The sequence below is a fragment of the Mus caroli genome, unplaced genomic scaffold (assembly GCF_978045245.1).
Source record: "Mus caroli unplaced genomic scaffold, Mus_caroli_1 scaffold_9, whole genome shotgun sequence".
NCBI classification, from domain to species: domain Eukaryota; kingdom Metazoa; phylum Chordata; class Mammalia; order Rodentia; family Muridae; genus Mus; species Mus caroli.
In genome coordinates this window covers 21,130,261-21,146,278 of record NW_028227264.1, presented here as the reverse complement: position 1 = coordinate 21,146,278, position 16,018 = coordinate 21,130,261, and the positions used below count along the sequence as shown (strand labels likewise).

At 42.7% G+C, this 16,018-nt stretch overlaps 1 protein-coding gene across 4 annotated transcripts in view; it reads right to left on the bottom strand.

Moving 5' to 3' along the window:
* Positions 1–11,305: 11,305 nt before the first annotated feature.
* Positions 11,306–16,018, bottom strand: part of Slc18b1 (solute carrier family 18 member B1) — a 30,762-nt gene continuing 26,049 nt past the window's right edge. For all 4 annotated transcript variants that reach the window (XM_021174458.3, XM_029482804.2, XM_029482805.2 and 1 more), the window contains 5 exons: positions 15,688–15,783; positions 13,991–14,065; positions 12,771–12,864; positions 12,616–12,668; positions 11,306–12,231 (listed from right to left, as the gene is read on the bottom strand). In XM_021174458.3, the coding sequence (XP_021030117.1) occupies positions 12,165–12,231; positions 12,616–12,668; positions 12,771–12,864; positions 13,991–14,065; positions 15,688–15,783 (385 nt within the window). In that variant the 3' untranslated portion in view covers positions 11,306–12,164. The remainder of the gene's footprint in view (positions 12,232–12,615; positions 12,669–12,770; positions 12,865–13,990; positions 14,066–15,687; positions 15,784–16,018) is intronic.

Genomic DNA, 16,018 nt, shown 5'->3' with positions numbered 1-16,018 from the left:
AAAGATAAACAAAGCTAATAAATAAATAAAAACAACAAAAAGAAAATCTTTTGGCTTTGCAAAATACATTTTCCCCAAAAATCATTTTGTTTATTTATTTCTCAGTTTTCTGTGTGTGAGCATTTTGCCCACGTATATGTAGATGTGATATACCTGGTGCCTGCAGAAGTCAGAAGAGGGCATCAGATTGCTTAGAACTGGTGTTATGAGTGGTTGTGAGCTGGCTTGGGGGTGATAGGAACCAACCAGAGTCCTCTGAAAGAGCAGTAAGCACTCTTAATTGCTGAACCATCCCTAAAATAATTTTAATATTGTGGTGGTTTCATTATGATTGACCCAGGAAGTGGCACTATTAGGAGGAGAGGTCTTCTTAGAGGAAGTGTGTCACTGTTGGGGTGGGCTTTAAGACCCTCCTCCTAGCTTCCTGGAAGACAGCAGTCTTCTGTTTGCCTTCAGAACAAGATAATAGAACTCTCAGCTCCTCCAGTCCCATGCCTGCCTGGATGCTGCCATGCTTCCTGCCTTGATGATAATGGACTGAACCTCAGAACCAGGAAGCCAGCCCCAGTTAAGTGTTGTCCTTTAGAAGAGTTGCTCCTTAGAGAAAGTATCCAAGGAGCTGAAGGGTCTGCAACCCTATAGGAGGAACAACATTATGAACTAACCAGTACCCCTAGAGCTCATGTCTCTAGCTGCATATGTAGCAGAAGATGGCCTAGTCAGCCATCATTGGGAAGAGAGGCCCCTTGGTCTTGCAAACTTTATATGCCCCAGTACAGGGGAATGCCAGGGCCAAGAAGTGGGAGTGGGTGGGTAGGGGAGCAGGGTGGGAGGAGGGTACAGGGAACTTTTGGGATAGCATTTGAAATGTAAATAAATAAAATATCTAATTAAAAAAAAAAGACTTGCTCTTGGTCATGGTGTCTCTTCCCAGCAATAGAAACCCTAAGACAAATATTACATTTGTCTGATAATACATATGTATAATATACATATTGTCTGATAATATATAGACATGGTAATCTCAAGTTTAAACATTCTTTTGTTGGATAACATGTGTGAATTGATGTAGATTCTAATTTCCTTTTCTAGAACATGTAATGATATCTTTCTGGTAAGAGCAATCCTACTGTTTTCTCTCTCTCTCTCTTTTTTTTTTTTTCTTTTCTTATTTCAATATGGTCTGAATGACCCAGAGAATGAATGCTCTAGGATAGCCATGCTCTGGGTTTTGAATGAATTCATTTATTAAGTATAGCAAGCAAAGATAAAAGAATAAGTATCTGATAAATAGAGAGAAGTAACAGATAGTCAGTGAAACATCATCAAATCAGGTGCTTACAAATATTCAGCAGAAGCTGACTGCATCCGTCAGCTGGAGTTCTGGATTGAGAGGCAGAGTCCCAGGCATAGCAGGGTGTCCCCAGGGGTGAGGCTCCCAAGTAAAGGACCAGATAGAAGCAACATCATCAGATCAGCTGCTCACACATGGAACTCTGGAGCAGTCAGGGGAGTTCCCAACCACTGAGTATCCTTTCCAGGGATGAGCAACCCACAGCTGAACCTGCAGCTGAACTTCAGGCTTCTCCTTCCCACCACAGACATTCCGATGTCAGCGAATGGACCATGGTGATCTCTGCCAAGAATGGCTCATTTCCTTCCCTATCACAGGGTTAGTGGGGCCCAGTCTCTTCTTAAACAGGGATTTAGAGGATACTTTGAGCCAAATATATTTAGGTCTGTAATTGGGGTGGGGTCAATTCCACTTTTACAGTCAGCTTCTGAGTGAGATTAAACAACCCATGTAATTCACCAATAAATTGTATATTACAGTTGCCCCCTAAATTGTTCCTTTGTTGTTAAAGCTCACTAAGAAGTTGGTTCTGGAAACCTATCTACACTAGAATTTCTGAAATAATTATCTGACTCTCAGTGTTTCTCTATGAGTGACAAGAAAAAAAAAATAATAAAGTCTGTTAGCAAGAAGTCCTCAAAGGATTTAATTCACAGGTCTGGGCATGTTATTATGAAATACCACTGACAGGTCATCACTTCAGAATTAGCTGCTATAAATTGCTGTCTTAGTTGGGGTTTTACTGCTGTGAACAGACACCATGACTAAGGCAACTCTTATAGAGGACAACATTTATTTGGCGCTGGCTTACAGGTTCAGAGGTTTAGTCCATTATCATTTAAGCAGGAACATGGCAGCATCCAGGCAGGCATGGGACAGAAGGATCTGAGAGTTCTACATCTTCATTATTGCCCGCGCTTTTGTCCCCCCTGGTAAGAACACGCTCAGGGCAACCGGAATCTTCTGCAGCACAAGCTTTATTGCTTACCCCTTCAAGAGCCAGTGGAGAAGAGAGCCAAAGAGAGAGAATGGCAGAAACCCATCCCTTTTATGGAGGACTGTCCTCCGCCTCGGACATGTCGCTCCCTGATTGGCTGCAACCCATCAGCCGGAGTTGTCGTCACAGGGAAGGGAGAGCACATGGGGTGGAAAACTACCCCGGCGCATGCGCAGATGGTTTGTTTACACGGGTGCCAGTGCCATCAGCGCCATCTTGCAATGGCTAATGTGAGGGCGGCTCCTTACACTTCATCTTCTAGAATATGCATTTCCAGACAGCTAGGACTAGGGTATTAAAGTCCACACCCACAGTGACACACCTACTCCAACAAGGCCATACATACTCCCAACAGGGTCATACCTTCTAATAGTGCCACTCCCTGAGCCTAGCATATACAAACCACAACAATTACCAAGACAGCTACAAAGTGTTGCCCTCTGATGTCCATCGTTCCTTGCAATGAGGCCCTTGCAGCAATTCCCCTGAGAAATGTGAGACTTTTTATTCTCTGCTACCTGTGTATACTTTGTTTGGTGACTTGCTGTGGTGGTGCACTCCTTTAATCCCAGCACTCAGGAGGCAGAAATTGAAGATCTCTGTGAGTTCTATGCCATCCTGGTCTACATAGAGAGTGAGTTCCAAGACAGTCAAGGCTGTACAAAGAAACATGTTTTGATAAAACAAACAAAACAAAACAAAAAGCTCAGGGCCAGATGGTTTTAATGCAGAATTCTAACAATGTGTCAAAGAGATAACATCAATAGTCCTCAAATTATTACACAAAATAGAAACAGAAAAAGCTTTACCCAATTTATTTTTTAAAGTCATAGTTTCCCTGATACCCAAACCACATAAAGACCCAAACAAAGAGAATTACAGATCAATTTCCCTTGTGAATATAGATGCAAAAATTCCCAATAAAATACTGACTTCAGATTGCAAACCAAATCCAAGAACAAGTCAAAAATATTATCCACCACCATCAAGTAGGAACCATTCAACATAAGTAAATCGATAGATATAAAATCTACCATATAAACCAGCTGAAAGACAAAAATAAAAATTACACGATCACCTTATTAAATTCAGAAAAGGCTCTTGCCAAACTCCAACACGCCTTCATGAGAGAGTCCTAGAGAGATTAGGGATACAAGGAGCATACCTCAAATAATAAAGCAAGCCTATGGCCAACATCAACTTAAATGGAGAGAAACTCAAAGCAATCGAACCAAAATCAGGAACGTGACATCTTAACTAGATCAGTAAGACAAGTGAAGGAAATACAGGAGATACATACTTGAAAGAAAGTCAAAATATATTTATTTACACATGATATGATGTTATACATAAGTGCTGTAAATAATTCCTCCAGGAAACTCCTACAGCTGATAAACACTTTCAGCAAAGTAGCTGGATACAAAATTAACTCACAAAAATATGTAGCCCTCCTATAAACAGATGACAAATGGAGACATATATTTTTCACAGCCTATTTTAATAAGGGTTCAACCTCCCCTCTTGCCTACCACCCATCAGAGGTAGTGGAAAAGAAAGGTTATTAGGATACAGAGGAAGGAGACTTGTTTAGAACCAATCTGCATTGTTCTCAGTCCAGTCCACTAGCAAACACCAAACACGAATCAGCAGCTTCAGATCAGTCCACTTAGCAGGCACAACACATGAATCAACAACTGCAGTTCAATCCAGAAGAAACCTCGAGGTTCACCAACAGGCCTGAGTCTGCAGAAGCTGAGAGAAACTGCAGTTACCTCATGAGAAGTTCTTTGGTGAGTTTCTCTCTATGAAGTCACCACCACAAGCAAAAGTCAGTAAAGCAATGTAAGGCAAACCAATCCGTGTGTGTCACCAGCAAAGAATAGTAAAGTGGAGCAAAGCAAACCAATGCTTGAGCTCCCACTATCTGTGGGTGTCATATTTCACATGTCTGCTTTAGCAAAACATCCTTTCGCCTGTGTGCTCCAGCAAACCATCATTTGATGTAACCGACTTTCCAAAGAAACAAGAAGTTTATTTGTCTGAGAAATTTCTTTATCAAACTGTCTAAGGAGCTATGGAAGTAACACCTTTCACAATAGCCTCAAATAATGTAAAGTATCTAGGGGTAACTCTAACCAAGCAAGTGAAAGACCTGTATGACAAGAACTTCAATTCACTGAAGAAAGAAATTGAAAGAGATATCAGAAGATTGAAAGCTCTCCTATGCTCACAGATCAATAGAATTAATATAGAGTAAAACTGGCCATTGGACCAAAAGCAATCTATAGAGTCAATGCAATCCTCATCAAAATTCCAACAAAATTCTTCATAGGCCTTGAAGATAGTTTACAGCTTGATACAAAAGCACATGTGCACGTATGTGTGCACACGGGGGCACACACACACATACATACATACTCTAACTAAAACAGTGCAAAATAATAAAAGAACTGTTGGGGTGTCATCATCTCTGATTTCAAGTTGTACTAATAAGCTATAGTAATAAAACCAGCATGGTATTTGCACAAAAACAGACACACTTATCAATGCAATTGAATTGAAAAATCCATACATAAATCTACACAACTATAGACACCTGATTTTTTATAAAGATGCCAAAAATACACACTGGGGAAAAAAAGACAGTATCTTTAACAAATGGTGTGGATCTAACTGGATGTTGGCATGTAGAAGAATTCAAATAGATGCATTCTATCATCCAACACAAAACTCAACTCCAAATGAATCAAGGACCTTAACATAAGACAAGATACACTGAACCCAACAGAATAGAAAATGTGGAAGAGCCTTGAACTCATTGGCATAGGAAAAGATTTTCTACACAGAACACAGCAAAGGAGCTAAGATCGACAATTAATAAATGGGACTTCATAAAGTTGAGATGTTTCTGCATAGCAAAGGACACCATCAATAGGATAAAGCAGCCACCTACAGAATGTTCCTACTAGTGTGGCCCATTAAGCCTCACTTAAAGTGTTCAAATGCTTTCCTAATCCAAAGTTCTAAAGTCCACATTTATCCAAACAAAAGCATAGTCGGACCTATCCCACAATACCTGAGTCCCTGGTACCAATTCCTGTCTTAGGGTTTTATTGCTGTGAAGAGGTGCCATGACCATAGCAACATTTCTAGAGGAAAGCACTTCATTGGGGCTGACTTACAGTTCAGAGGTTTAGTCCATTATTGTCATGGCAGGAAGCATGGTGGCACACAGGCAGACACGGTGCTGGAGGAGTTGAGAGTTCTATATCTGAATCAGCAGGCAGATCCAGAGAGACCTTACACCTCCATCCCTGGACACACTTCCTCCAACAAGGCCACACCTATTCTAACAAGGAGACACTTCTTAATAGTACCACTCTCTTTGAGCCATTTTCATTCCAACCACCACAGAAGGCAATCTAAATGAGATTGCCAAAAAAAGAGAGAGAGACTGAGAGAGAGAGAGAGAGAGAGAGAGAGAGAGAGAGAGAGAGAGAGACAGTCCCAACCTGCCATCTCTTGTTGCAAAATAAAGTTTCAAGTACTAGGTTTGGGTTACACCTAATTGAGTTGTTGGCCAAAGGGGCCCCATGGGAATGCCCAAAGAACTCATTGGTGAGACTATGCAGATTTTGTTCTTTACAAACTGAAAATAAGGCCCCGTCGGTGAAGATACAACTACACAACTCATTAAAGACGGAGATAATGAGGTGGTGCTTACATAGAGTCCTCAGTCCTATGTGCCAATGTCTTTTGGTATGGGAGCTCTGAAAAGAGAAATGTAAACACCAAGCCACAAACCCTTTGCTCTTCAGTGGTGTCCTGCTTGCAAGACATGATGGGCAATGGTGGTGCATAGCTTGTGGAGTAACCAACCATCCAATAACTGATCTGACTTAAGGCCTGCTCTCCAAGATGGACCCCATAACCAACACTGGTTGAGTGACAGAGAACCTGAGACTAGACAGGACCTAGGGTAAAACCAAATAATTCAGGTCTCAAAGGAGAAAAAAGAAAAGGTAAAGATAAAATGACCCCCAATGACATTCTGTTTTACTCCTCGGTCAGTGTCTTGCTCAGCCATCATCAGAAAAGCTTCCTCCTGCAGCAGATGGGAACAAATATTGGGACCCACAGCTGAACACTATGGAGACAGTGAGAGATTTTGGAACATTCAGTCCTGAAGAGGATGTCGCCATCAACTCCCTCCCCTCAGAACTCAGGGAACCCAGCAAAAGACGGGGCAGACATAGTTTAAGAGCCAGAGGGGATGGAAGACAACCAAGAAAACAAGACTCTCTAAATCAACATCATCAAACTCATATGAACTCAGAGAGTGAGGCAGCAGTCCCAGGGCCTGCATGGGTCTGCGCCAGGTCCTCTGTATATAATACGGCTTCCAGTTTAGTGTTTTTTATGGAACTCCTGAGTACACAAATGAGTGGATCTCTCATTCTTGTGCCTTCTCTTGGGCTCTTTTCCTTCTGTTGGTTTGTCTTATCCAATTTCAATGTGATAATTTTTGTTTTATTTTATGCAATATTTTGTTAGTTTTTTTTCAAAAATAAATAAATGAGTGAATGAGTGAGTGAGTGAGTGAGTGATTACAAACCTTAACAACTGAACTGTCACTTATACCTGCTGAGAGAGGGAAGATCCATTTTCTCCAATAGAAAGACACAGGGCATATCAACCCCTCTAGGACAGAGCTCATGTGCAAGAGTAGTTGACCAACATATAATGGGAATGGACAGGCTTTTTTATATGCTTTTATTTGATTACAGTTTGGTGGGTGGGGGGTTATTTATCTTATTGAGTATGTTTTTAGTTTGTTTTCCTACTTTGTGTGTGGGGGGGGATGTTATTCTTGTATTGGATATTTGATGGGTTTTGGGGAAAGAATTTAAGGTTGGGCGGGTAAAGAGAGGGATCTGGAAGGACTTGGAGGAGGGGGAGAATATGATCAAAATATATTCTAATTTTAAAATTATTTTAATAATAAAAATGTAATAATAAAGAGATTCATAAATGCAGAAGCAGAGATGAAGAGAGTCTGCCAATCTCTCTGTTTTCTTTTTGACTATTTCTTTTGATTCCCTTGGATTAACTTTCAATTCAATGAAGCTGTTGGCAGGCTCAGGTTCAGGAGAGGTGATGGACTACAGGAAGAGACTTCTCCAATTGTTCAGCTCTCCCAGTTAAGTCCAAAACAGTGCACTTAATCGCAACAAAATCCAGATCTACCAAACACAAGAAGTTCAGCCAACATCAGCTACACTCATTCCAACTAGACTAACAGCCTTCGCACAGTCAGTCTAAACCACTGAACCACACAAATCAAGGCTAAAAATGGGAGAAATGTCAAGTATCTAAGTCATGAAGAAGTTTACCGCACTTAATGGGTATGCTTGCCAAGGCAACTCCCAGAGCCTGTTTTGCCTGGTTTCTGAGAACAAAGACAAACATCTTTCACCTTGAATGTCTTGGGGACAGATGAATTTGAGAAAGTCTCACTTCTGGGAAGACAAACATATAGCAGAGGGAGAACATTTAAAAGCATGTTTTCCATGTGTTGCACACAAGTTGGCTGACTAGCAAATTTGCATCCACCAGTGACATCTCCTCTTGCACACTCATTTCTGTCAAAGTGCTTATTCAGGAAAGGTTCTCACATTTCTGGTGGCCCCAGTGAGATCACTTTTACCGTACCACCTCAGTTGGCCCAGCAAGACTGTCCTATTCAGGGCCTCTCAGCCCACTGAAGATCTCTAGAACTTGGAAACATTTGACCCCATGGGAATCTGGGATCCCCTTCCAGTGGCCATGTGAGACCCAGGACCAGATTCTCCAGGGGGAAGAAGAGGAAACGAAGCTGGATGCCCAGACTTGGTGAGGACCTCTCGGAGACAGACAGGGAGAGCCCAGGCAGCCTCAGGACATCTCAAAAGTTTAAACTATTTTTGTCATTTATCGTAATGCTGAAATTTTAAATGAGGAAGAGGTAAAATGTTTTGCTCTGAGGCATGTGCCAAAAGCAGCATGTTGGGAATGAGAATGAAGAAAGTTTTCATGAAAAGCATGAAACCTTCTCACTGGTGCTGGATTCTCAACACTCAGTGACTGATAACTGGCTGGCTGACAGAGCCATGGTTAGCTCCCAGTGTCTCAGTGAGATGGTGCCTCAGTAGCATCCCTTGTTGGAGGTGGTAATAAGTGCAGGGACTCAGTGGAGTCTTCAGCACCTGCCAAAGAGGAGATGGTGGTGCCCTCCCCCCACCCCACCCCCAGTTACTCACCCACCCTCCTCAATGAAAAAGAAGAGAGAAAACCTCTGAGAGAGATCAGGACCACTAAGGCCTGTCCCTGTGCTGTTCTCCACACTGGCTCAAAGGTCTTGGTCATTCTCTGTAGTCTAAGAAAGGGGATTATTGTATGCAAAAGAATGTACCCTCCTCTTCTTAGTTAACTGCATCTAATAAAAATTGGTTGGTCATGTCAGCACATGCTGACCCAGGTCATTTCTCCTTCTTAGGTTTAAAGGCAAAGATGGGGTGGGAACAAAGAAATGAGCTCATGAGTACATGAACCACAACCTCACAGTGAACCAGGAACCTCAGAGCCACTTCCTCAGAAGGACTCCTTCATCCTTGCACCTTTGATGGTGCGAGATAAAAGTGTCTTATCACAGTTGTTATTATCATTACTTATGGTGTTATTGTTTTTGTTTGTTGTTCTTTGAGACAGAGTCTCTGTATTATATAGATCTGGCTGGTCCTGGAGGAACTCACTACGTAGACCATGTTGGCCTCAAATTCAGAGATACATCTGCCTCTCTGTCAGGAATGCTGGGACTGAAGGCATGCATCACCACATTTCGCTCATCATGGTTTTAAGCTGGCCCCCTCAGTAATCTCTGCTCCATCCCTTCTCCATCTCACTAAGAGGTGGAGCCATCTATTACACCATATGGCCAAACCTAGGAGCCATCTTGAATCTGCTCCCCTATCTCACCTACAGCAGCAAGCCTGACATATTTCCATTCCTGGGTATCATCTCTCTTGAGCTCTAAGACCACCTCCATGGTCCCCAAACATGATTTCCTCTCAAAGTTTTCCTTCCATCTCCACCCTTGCTTACCAGCATCCTTGCCCAATGTACACACGGACTCAAAGAACTTGACAAAAGGGACATCATTTCTGGTGGTGGCCCTCATCGCCAAGCTGGATGGCTGTCTCATCCCGCCTATCTGCTGCACACCAGACTCCAGTCAGCGGAGCGTGCTGTCATCTTCCATCTTGCCAGTGGACTGCTGCCATGATTGTCTCATTTTTCTTCAGGTCTCTACTCTGAAGTCTCACTTCCATGGCATGGGTTTGTGCAAATTAGTATCCATGCAGGCATAACCAGTACCAGGCAGCCACTCTATTATACTGTTAGAAAAGAGCAATAGAAGCTTATTCTAAGTCCTACCATTTCATTTTGAGACTCCATCTAATCATAGGCAGAAATTAAATTCAAGGTCCCAGGCCCTAGGGGAGCTGGGGACTTCCCTTTAGCTGAACAGCTTCTGTTGTAGACAGTTGTCTAGTTCATCATCTCAAGGACAACTTCTCCTCCATCTTGCTGGTGGGGTCAAACAAGTTCATGTTCCTAGGCCTAGGAATAAACAATTATCCCATTTCTCCAAATGTTTTCTTAATTGTCTGTTAACAGCTAAAGAATATAGAAATTGCTGTTAAGGTGCATAAGTTATAAAAACATATAACCAACTTAATTGCCTGCTATGCACTAATTAACTACAGCAGCTGACCTGCTCCTTGGTCGCCTTATCACTCTGAGCTCTGGAATTAATGTCTAGGAGAATGAATTAAGGACCTGCCCTAGTTTTGGCCCAGTTTCCAACATGTACTCCCTGGCTTAACCCATAATGTCAAAATACAATTGGATAACACTGCAGCTAGCCCCAGCTACCCCCTCACTTTGTATTCCCATCCTTTAAAAAAAATGTTTAAAAACTGGCTGCCTCTCTGAGCGCTCAGAAAACAAAGTTTTCATTTTCAAGCTTCTGTATTTGAAGTGAGTTTCTCGATGTCCACCCCAAAGCCAACAATACCATGATTTGTTCTCTTATTGAGCGTCACTCCAGGCTGTAAATTGTGATGTTTGTGTTTTCTTTCTCTTTCCACTGGTGTATGCTGCACAAGGGCATCGATTATGTCCCTGGTACCTGTCAGCATTCTGTCTAAGCTCTGCCCCACAGTGACCCACTAAAAAAGGAGCTGCTTGCCCCCTCCTCCCTCTCTTGCTCCTCTCTTAGTCTCTTGCTCTTGCTTTCCCTTCCCCACTCCTCCCCATTTCCTTACCTCCTCTCCCCCCCCCCCCATGCTCCGGCTTTTACTCCTCTACACCTCACCTCTACCTCTACCTCTCTCTCTCTCTCTCTCTCTCTCTCTCTCTCTCTCTCTCTCTCTCTCTCCCTCCCTCCCTCCCTCTGCCACCCTCTTAACTCCCCTCCCCATGCCCTGAATAAACTCAGTTCTATACAATACCCTCTTGTGGCTGATCCCTTAGCGGGAAGGGATGCATCAGCATGAGCCTGCTGCGACACTCAGCCCCAACACCTGATTACACCTCCATAGAACATATCTCTGCTATCTATCTTTTTATAAACACAATAGTACTTATCTATGCAAGGTTGAGCCTGAGAAAGAATTCAGAAGGTATATCAGGGATTGTGCATCTAACCCAGTTGGTAGAAGGCTTGCCTGGCATGCACAAGGTCCAGGGTTCAATACCCTGTGTAATGATGCATACATGCTGATCCCAGCACTTAGGAAGTTAGAGGCAGGAGGACCAGGAGTTCAGGGTTGTCCTCAACTACGCTGAGTTCCAAACCCCCTGACATACTTGGGACCTTGTTTTAAAAGTGTTTTGAATGAATACAATAAATAGCTAGACAAAAAATCATTTATTATTCTCTTCGAAAGGAAATGTAGCTACTACAATATGGAAATGAATCAGGAGGTACAAAGTTGACATTCTAAGTTCAAGTAGCAGCAAGGACTTTCTGTGAAGTTGGAGTGTTTCTCCAATGTGGAGCACACGACTCTCGATTAGCTGGATGGAGGCAGGTGTGGCCCTGCCTCGTGATGGAACACATTTCCCACGAGTATGAAAAGTAGTAAACACAATAAGCAAACAAATTATGAGACTAAAACAAAGACATGCTAAGAATAGAAACAATGTTATGCAAATAATGTGTATAAGCCAAGATCATGAACGGAAATGTCACAGGACTCAAGTGCATGCATCGTTTTTTCTTGGACCTGTCACGCGAACATTTTTAGAAAAACTGAAAGCCAAGAAATGCTCTGGAGTTTTTATATGGCAGGCAGGAATTTTGCCTTTTTGACAAGTACAAACTTCAGTGCAGAGAAAGACCATCTTTCAAAACTGGTTTCATGAAATTATTCATTCTATTTTATATGTTCAATGCAAATTAAATAGCTTCATTTTAAGAGGTACATCCACAGCACTTTGGAGTGAACTTGGGGTGAAAAGTGAACACAAGAATAAGAAAGCAAAGACGGTCAATAAAAACCTGACGGGCAAGGTCGGTCTTTTAGAAACACTGCTCCGGTTGGTTGGTTTGCCCTTTCTCATAGATGTTGCCTTGGTGAGCCAGCTTTCTGGAACTACAGGAAGCAGAGAATGGCTCCCGCAGCACGGATCACAGGAAGCTCCTCCAGGCACTGCAGTCTCCGTCAAGGCACCAGTCTCTGGATCTGGATCAATCCAGAGCTTGCAAGGCTAGGTGTCATTGGGCAAGAGAGCAGCTCTTTCCTCCTCTGTGCCAAGGCTGTTCTGAGCTTTAGATCTACAGTGCAGAAAAAAACAACAGCACTGGTTTTCTTAAGAGAACTAAACACAACGGGCAGTGGTGGCTGTGTACACACCTTTAATCCCAGCACTCGAGGCAGGGCCTGGCAGATTCTGAGTTCAGGGCTAGCTTGGTCTACATTGTGTGTTCCAGGACAACCCAGGCTACACAGAGAAACCCTGTGTCAATTCCTCCCCAAAAGAAAACTAAACACTAAGTACTTACATCTCAACTCAAGAACCTCTTTAGACCTGTCTGTCAAATAACCAGGCTTAGGATGCCCTGAAATCTAGTAGCAAGAAGGATGCAAAATGATACTTCTTTTCTACTCTCTTGAGCTGATTTCTTTGGAGAAGAAAAAAGCCCAGCAGTTGACCATACCTTCTTCTTGCCGTTGAGTCCTCCCAGAGATAAAATAAGGCCATCGCAACACCCTTTAACACAATGAAACACACTGTCAAAGTAAGTCCTCCAAGGCTAGTGTCTCCAAAATGGAAGAAAATGGAAGCAAACCCCACATATCCCTGGTTACTCACACTTAGCAGAGTCCATAAGCCTTGTATAGCTGCTGCCCACTCAAAACCAATTTTCTCACACAGAAATCCGCCCAGGATAGGTCCCATGAAAGCTCTAGCATGTGGAGAAGAATGTGTGAATAGCTAACAGTGCAAAAAATGATACAGAACACTTGGGTTAGAGACGTGGCTCAGCAGTTAAGAGCACTGACTGCTCTTCCAGAGGTGGAGTTCAATTCCCAACAAACACATGGTGGATCACAACCATCTATAATGGGATCTGATGTCCTCTTCTGGTGTGTCTGAAGACAGCTACAGTGTACTCACATACATGCATACATACATACATACATACATACATATACAAATAGTTCTTAAAAAGAAGATGCAGGACACCCTAGTCACTTGTCTTCTTTAAACTAGAACAACAAATGCTACACAGACAGGGTGATTGCTGGGCATAAGAGAATCCTAGGTCTGGGTGTGGCTCAGTGTTAGAGCACTTGCCCACAGTTTATAAGGTTCTCACTTGGATTCTCAGATCCAGAGCTGAGAAGGGCTGGGGGGAGGAGAGAGAAAGAATGATGATTACAACATTTGTAAAAGTGGAATTGCTGCAGTGAAGGTGGTGAGCTACATAACAATAACAACAGTAGGCAGCATGGGTTTCAAAGAACCCTTCTGTTATGGGGGTGGGGGATGCACTACATGGCCCAGCACCCATAAGGTCAGAGGACAGCCTTGTGCAGTTGGTTCCCTTCTGCTTTCTGTCTTTATGTTGGTTCTCGGGCCTGAGCTCAGGTCGTCTCCAGGCTTGTGTGGCGATTGCTTTACCTGCTCAGCCATGTCACCACTCCCCTATTCTTTCTACTCTCAGTATCTGAGTCAGGTCAGTTCGTAGTTATTGACTTCGTATGTATCACATTACTACCATACAGTGCAGTGTCAGGTCTAGTAGAAAGTAAATAAAGAAGCAAAGAAGCAAGCAAGAGGATCAATAGAGGAAAGCATTTCAGAAATCTGAGATTCGCTTCTGCTAAGAAACTTTTAAGAATCACCCAAAGTGTGGTTCATGAGGGTGTCATGGTTTGGTGTGAAGTCTGCTGACATGGTAGACTTGGAGTCACACAGTGTAAATTAGCTTTCTTGCTCTACCGGTTTGCATGGGCTTTCTTGGTGTTTCAGCTTTCTGTCTGTACCTTAGAGACAGCACTTCCTCGGGTGCAAATGCATTCACTTACCCAACTGACCACATGGCACCAAAAAGACCAGATACGAGTCCCAGTGTACTGATGCTGTCTTCAAATCCATTTGCACTGTAGAGAGAAACATGGACAGAATCCGTCATGGAGAGGAAAACTGGAGAACTTGTGTGGAAAGATTGCTTGACAGATACATTAAGATAAACCAAGTATCATATGAAGAAACTAAAAATAAGAAATCCCATTTCTTCTTCTTCTTCTTCTTCTTCTTCTTCTTCTTCTTCTTCTTCTTCTTCTTCTTCTTCTTCTTTTGTTTTGTTTTTGTTTTTTTTCAAGACAGGGTTTCTCTGTGTAGCCCTGGCTGTCCTGGAACTCACTTTGTAGACCAGGCTGGCCTCAAACTCAGAAATCTGCCTGTCTCTGCCTCCCAAGTGCTGGGATTAAAGGCATGTGCCACCACCGTCCAGCTGAACATCTCATTTCTAAAAGAAAACAAAAAACAAAAAAAACAAAAAAAAAACAAAAAGAGTCTGGGAGCCTGAGAAGTGGCTCAGTGGTAGCATATGAGCTTCCTAGCATGCCTAAAGCCTTGGGCTCAATTACCAGCAGCACAAAAAGGACATCAAACCCACACAAAGAACATAGGCAACCGAGGGAAGCCAGGAGCAGGTTAGGTGGCTCTTCCCACGGAAGAGCGCACCAACTGTGTGTCCAGTGCCAAATGGTCATCTTTGAAAACACACATACAAGTAACATCATAGATAATGACAAGGTTTAGGAATATATATTTACACAAATACATATATACATGCAATAACAATGAAAAGGGGGAACTGGATTGGAAGAGAGTGGGGGGGGGATATGGAAGGGCTTGGAGATAATAAAGGGAAGGGTGAAACAATGATGTTATAATTTCAAAAATTCGCAAACAAAATATGTGAATCAAATTTGAAAGCATCGTCATAAGATAACTTAGTTACACCTGTATAATAATAAGAATCATAACCCATTTGCATTAAATGCCAATTAAGAATATAATTGAGGAGCTAGAGAGATGGCTCAGCAGTTAAGAGCACTGACTACTCTTCCAAAGGTCCTGAGTTCAAATCCCAGCAACCACATGGTGGCTCGCAACCATCCGTAATGAGATCTGATGCCCTCTTCTGGGGTGACTGAAGACAGCTACAAGGTACTTAAATATAATAAAAAAAGAAATAAATCTAAAAGAAAATTAAAAAATGTAACTTTAAAAAAACAAGAATATAATTGAGAAATTCTTGAAATAGGATGAACAAAGTCTGCTCTAAGAAAATGCAGGAGCAGCTCTTTGTCCTCTGCACATCACTGAGCAATGCCAGCACAAGTACAGACCTCAGTGATCATGAACATGCCCTCTACACAAGGAACAATGACCAAAGAAAGACGGTTCTTCTGCAGTCAACAGGGGCACACACACACACTCACACACACACACACACACATGCACACCACCTGAGACATACAGTAAGCCAAGCATCTCCCTTTAACCTACTGTACCTCACAGCATCTTGTCACTATGCTATCACCAGGATGATCTCATATTACTTATCTGATTTATATCACAGTATTTACATGCTATGAAATCACAAGGATTTACTATTGGGCAAACATCCTATGGGACTGAACAGCTGAGACGAGACTGATGATCCCACCCCCAGCCATCACACCGCAGCTCTTCAGACAACCAAGAGACTTACTATGCACAGCTGAGCATCTCTGGGAAGGTCGGGATGATGCTCATTCCAGCGGAGATGCCATTTACAACCAACACCAGCACAAGAAGCCAGAGCTGACTGCAGAGAAACATGGGGGAAACAAGGCATTAGGTTTTTGGTTTATTTTGTTTTTTGGGGTTTTTTTGTTTGTTTGTTTGTTTGTTTTTTTTGGTTTGGTTTTTCGAGACAGGGTTTCTCTGTATAGTCCTGGCTGTCCTGGAACTCACTTTGTAAACCAGGCTGGTCTCGAACTCAGAAATCCGCCTGCCTCTGCCTCCCGAGTGCTGGGATTAAAGGCGTGTGCCACCACGCC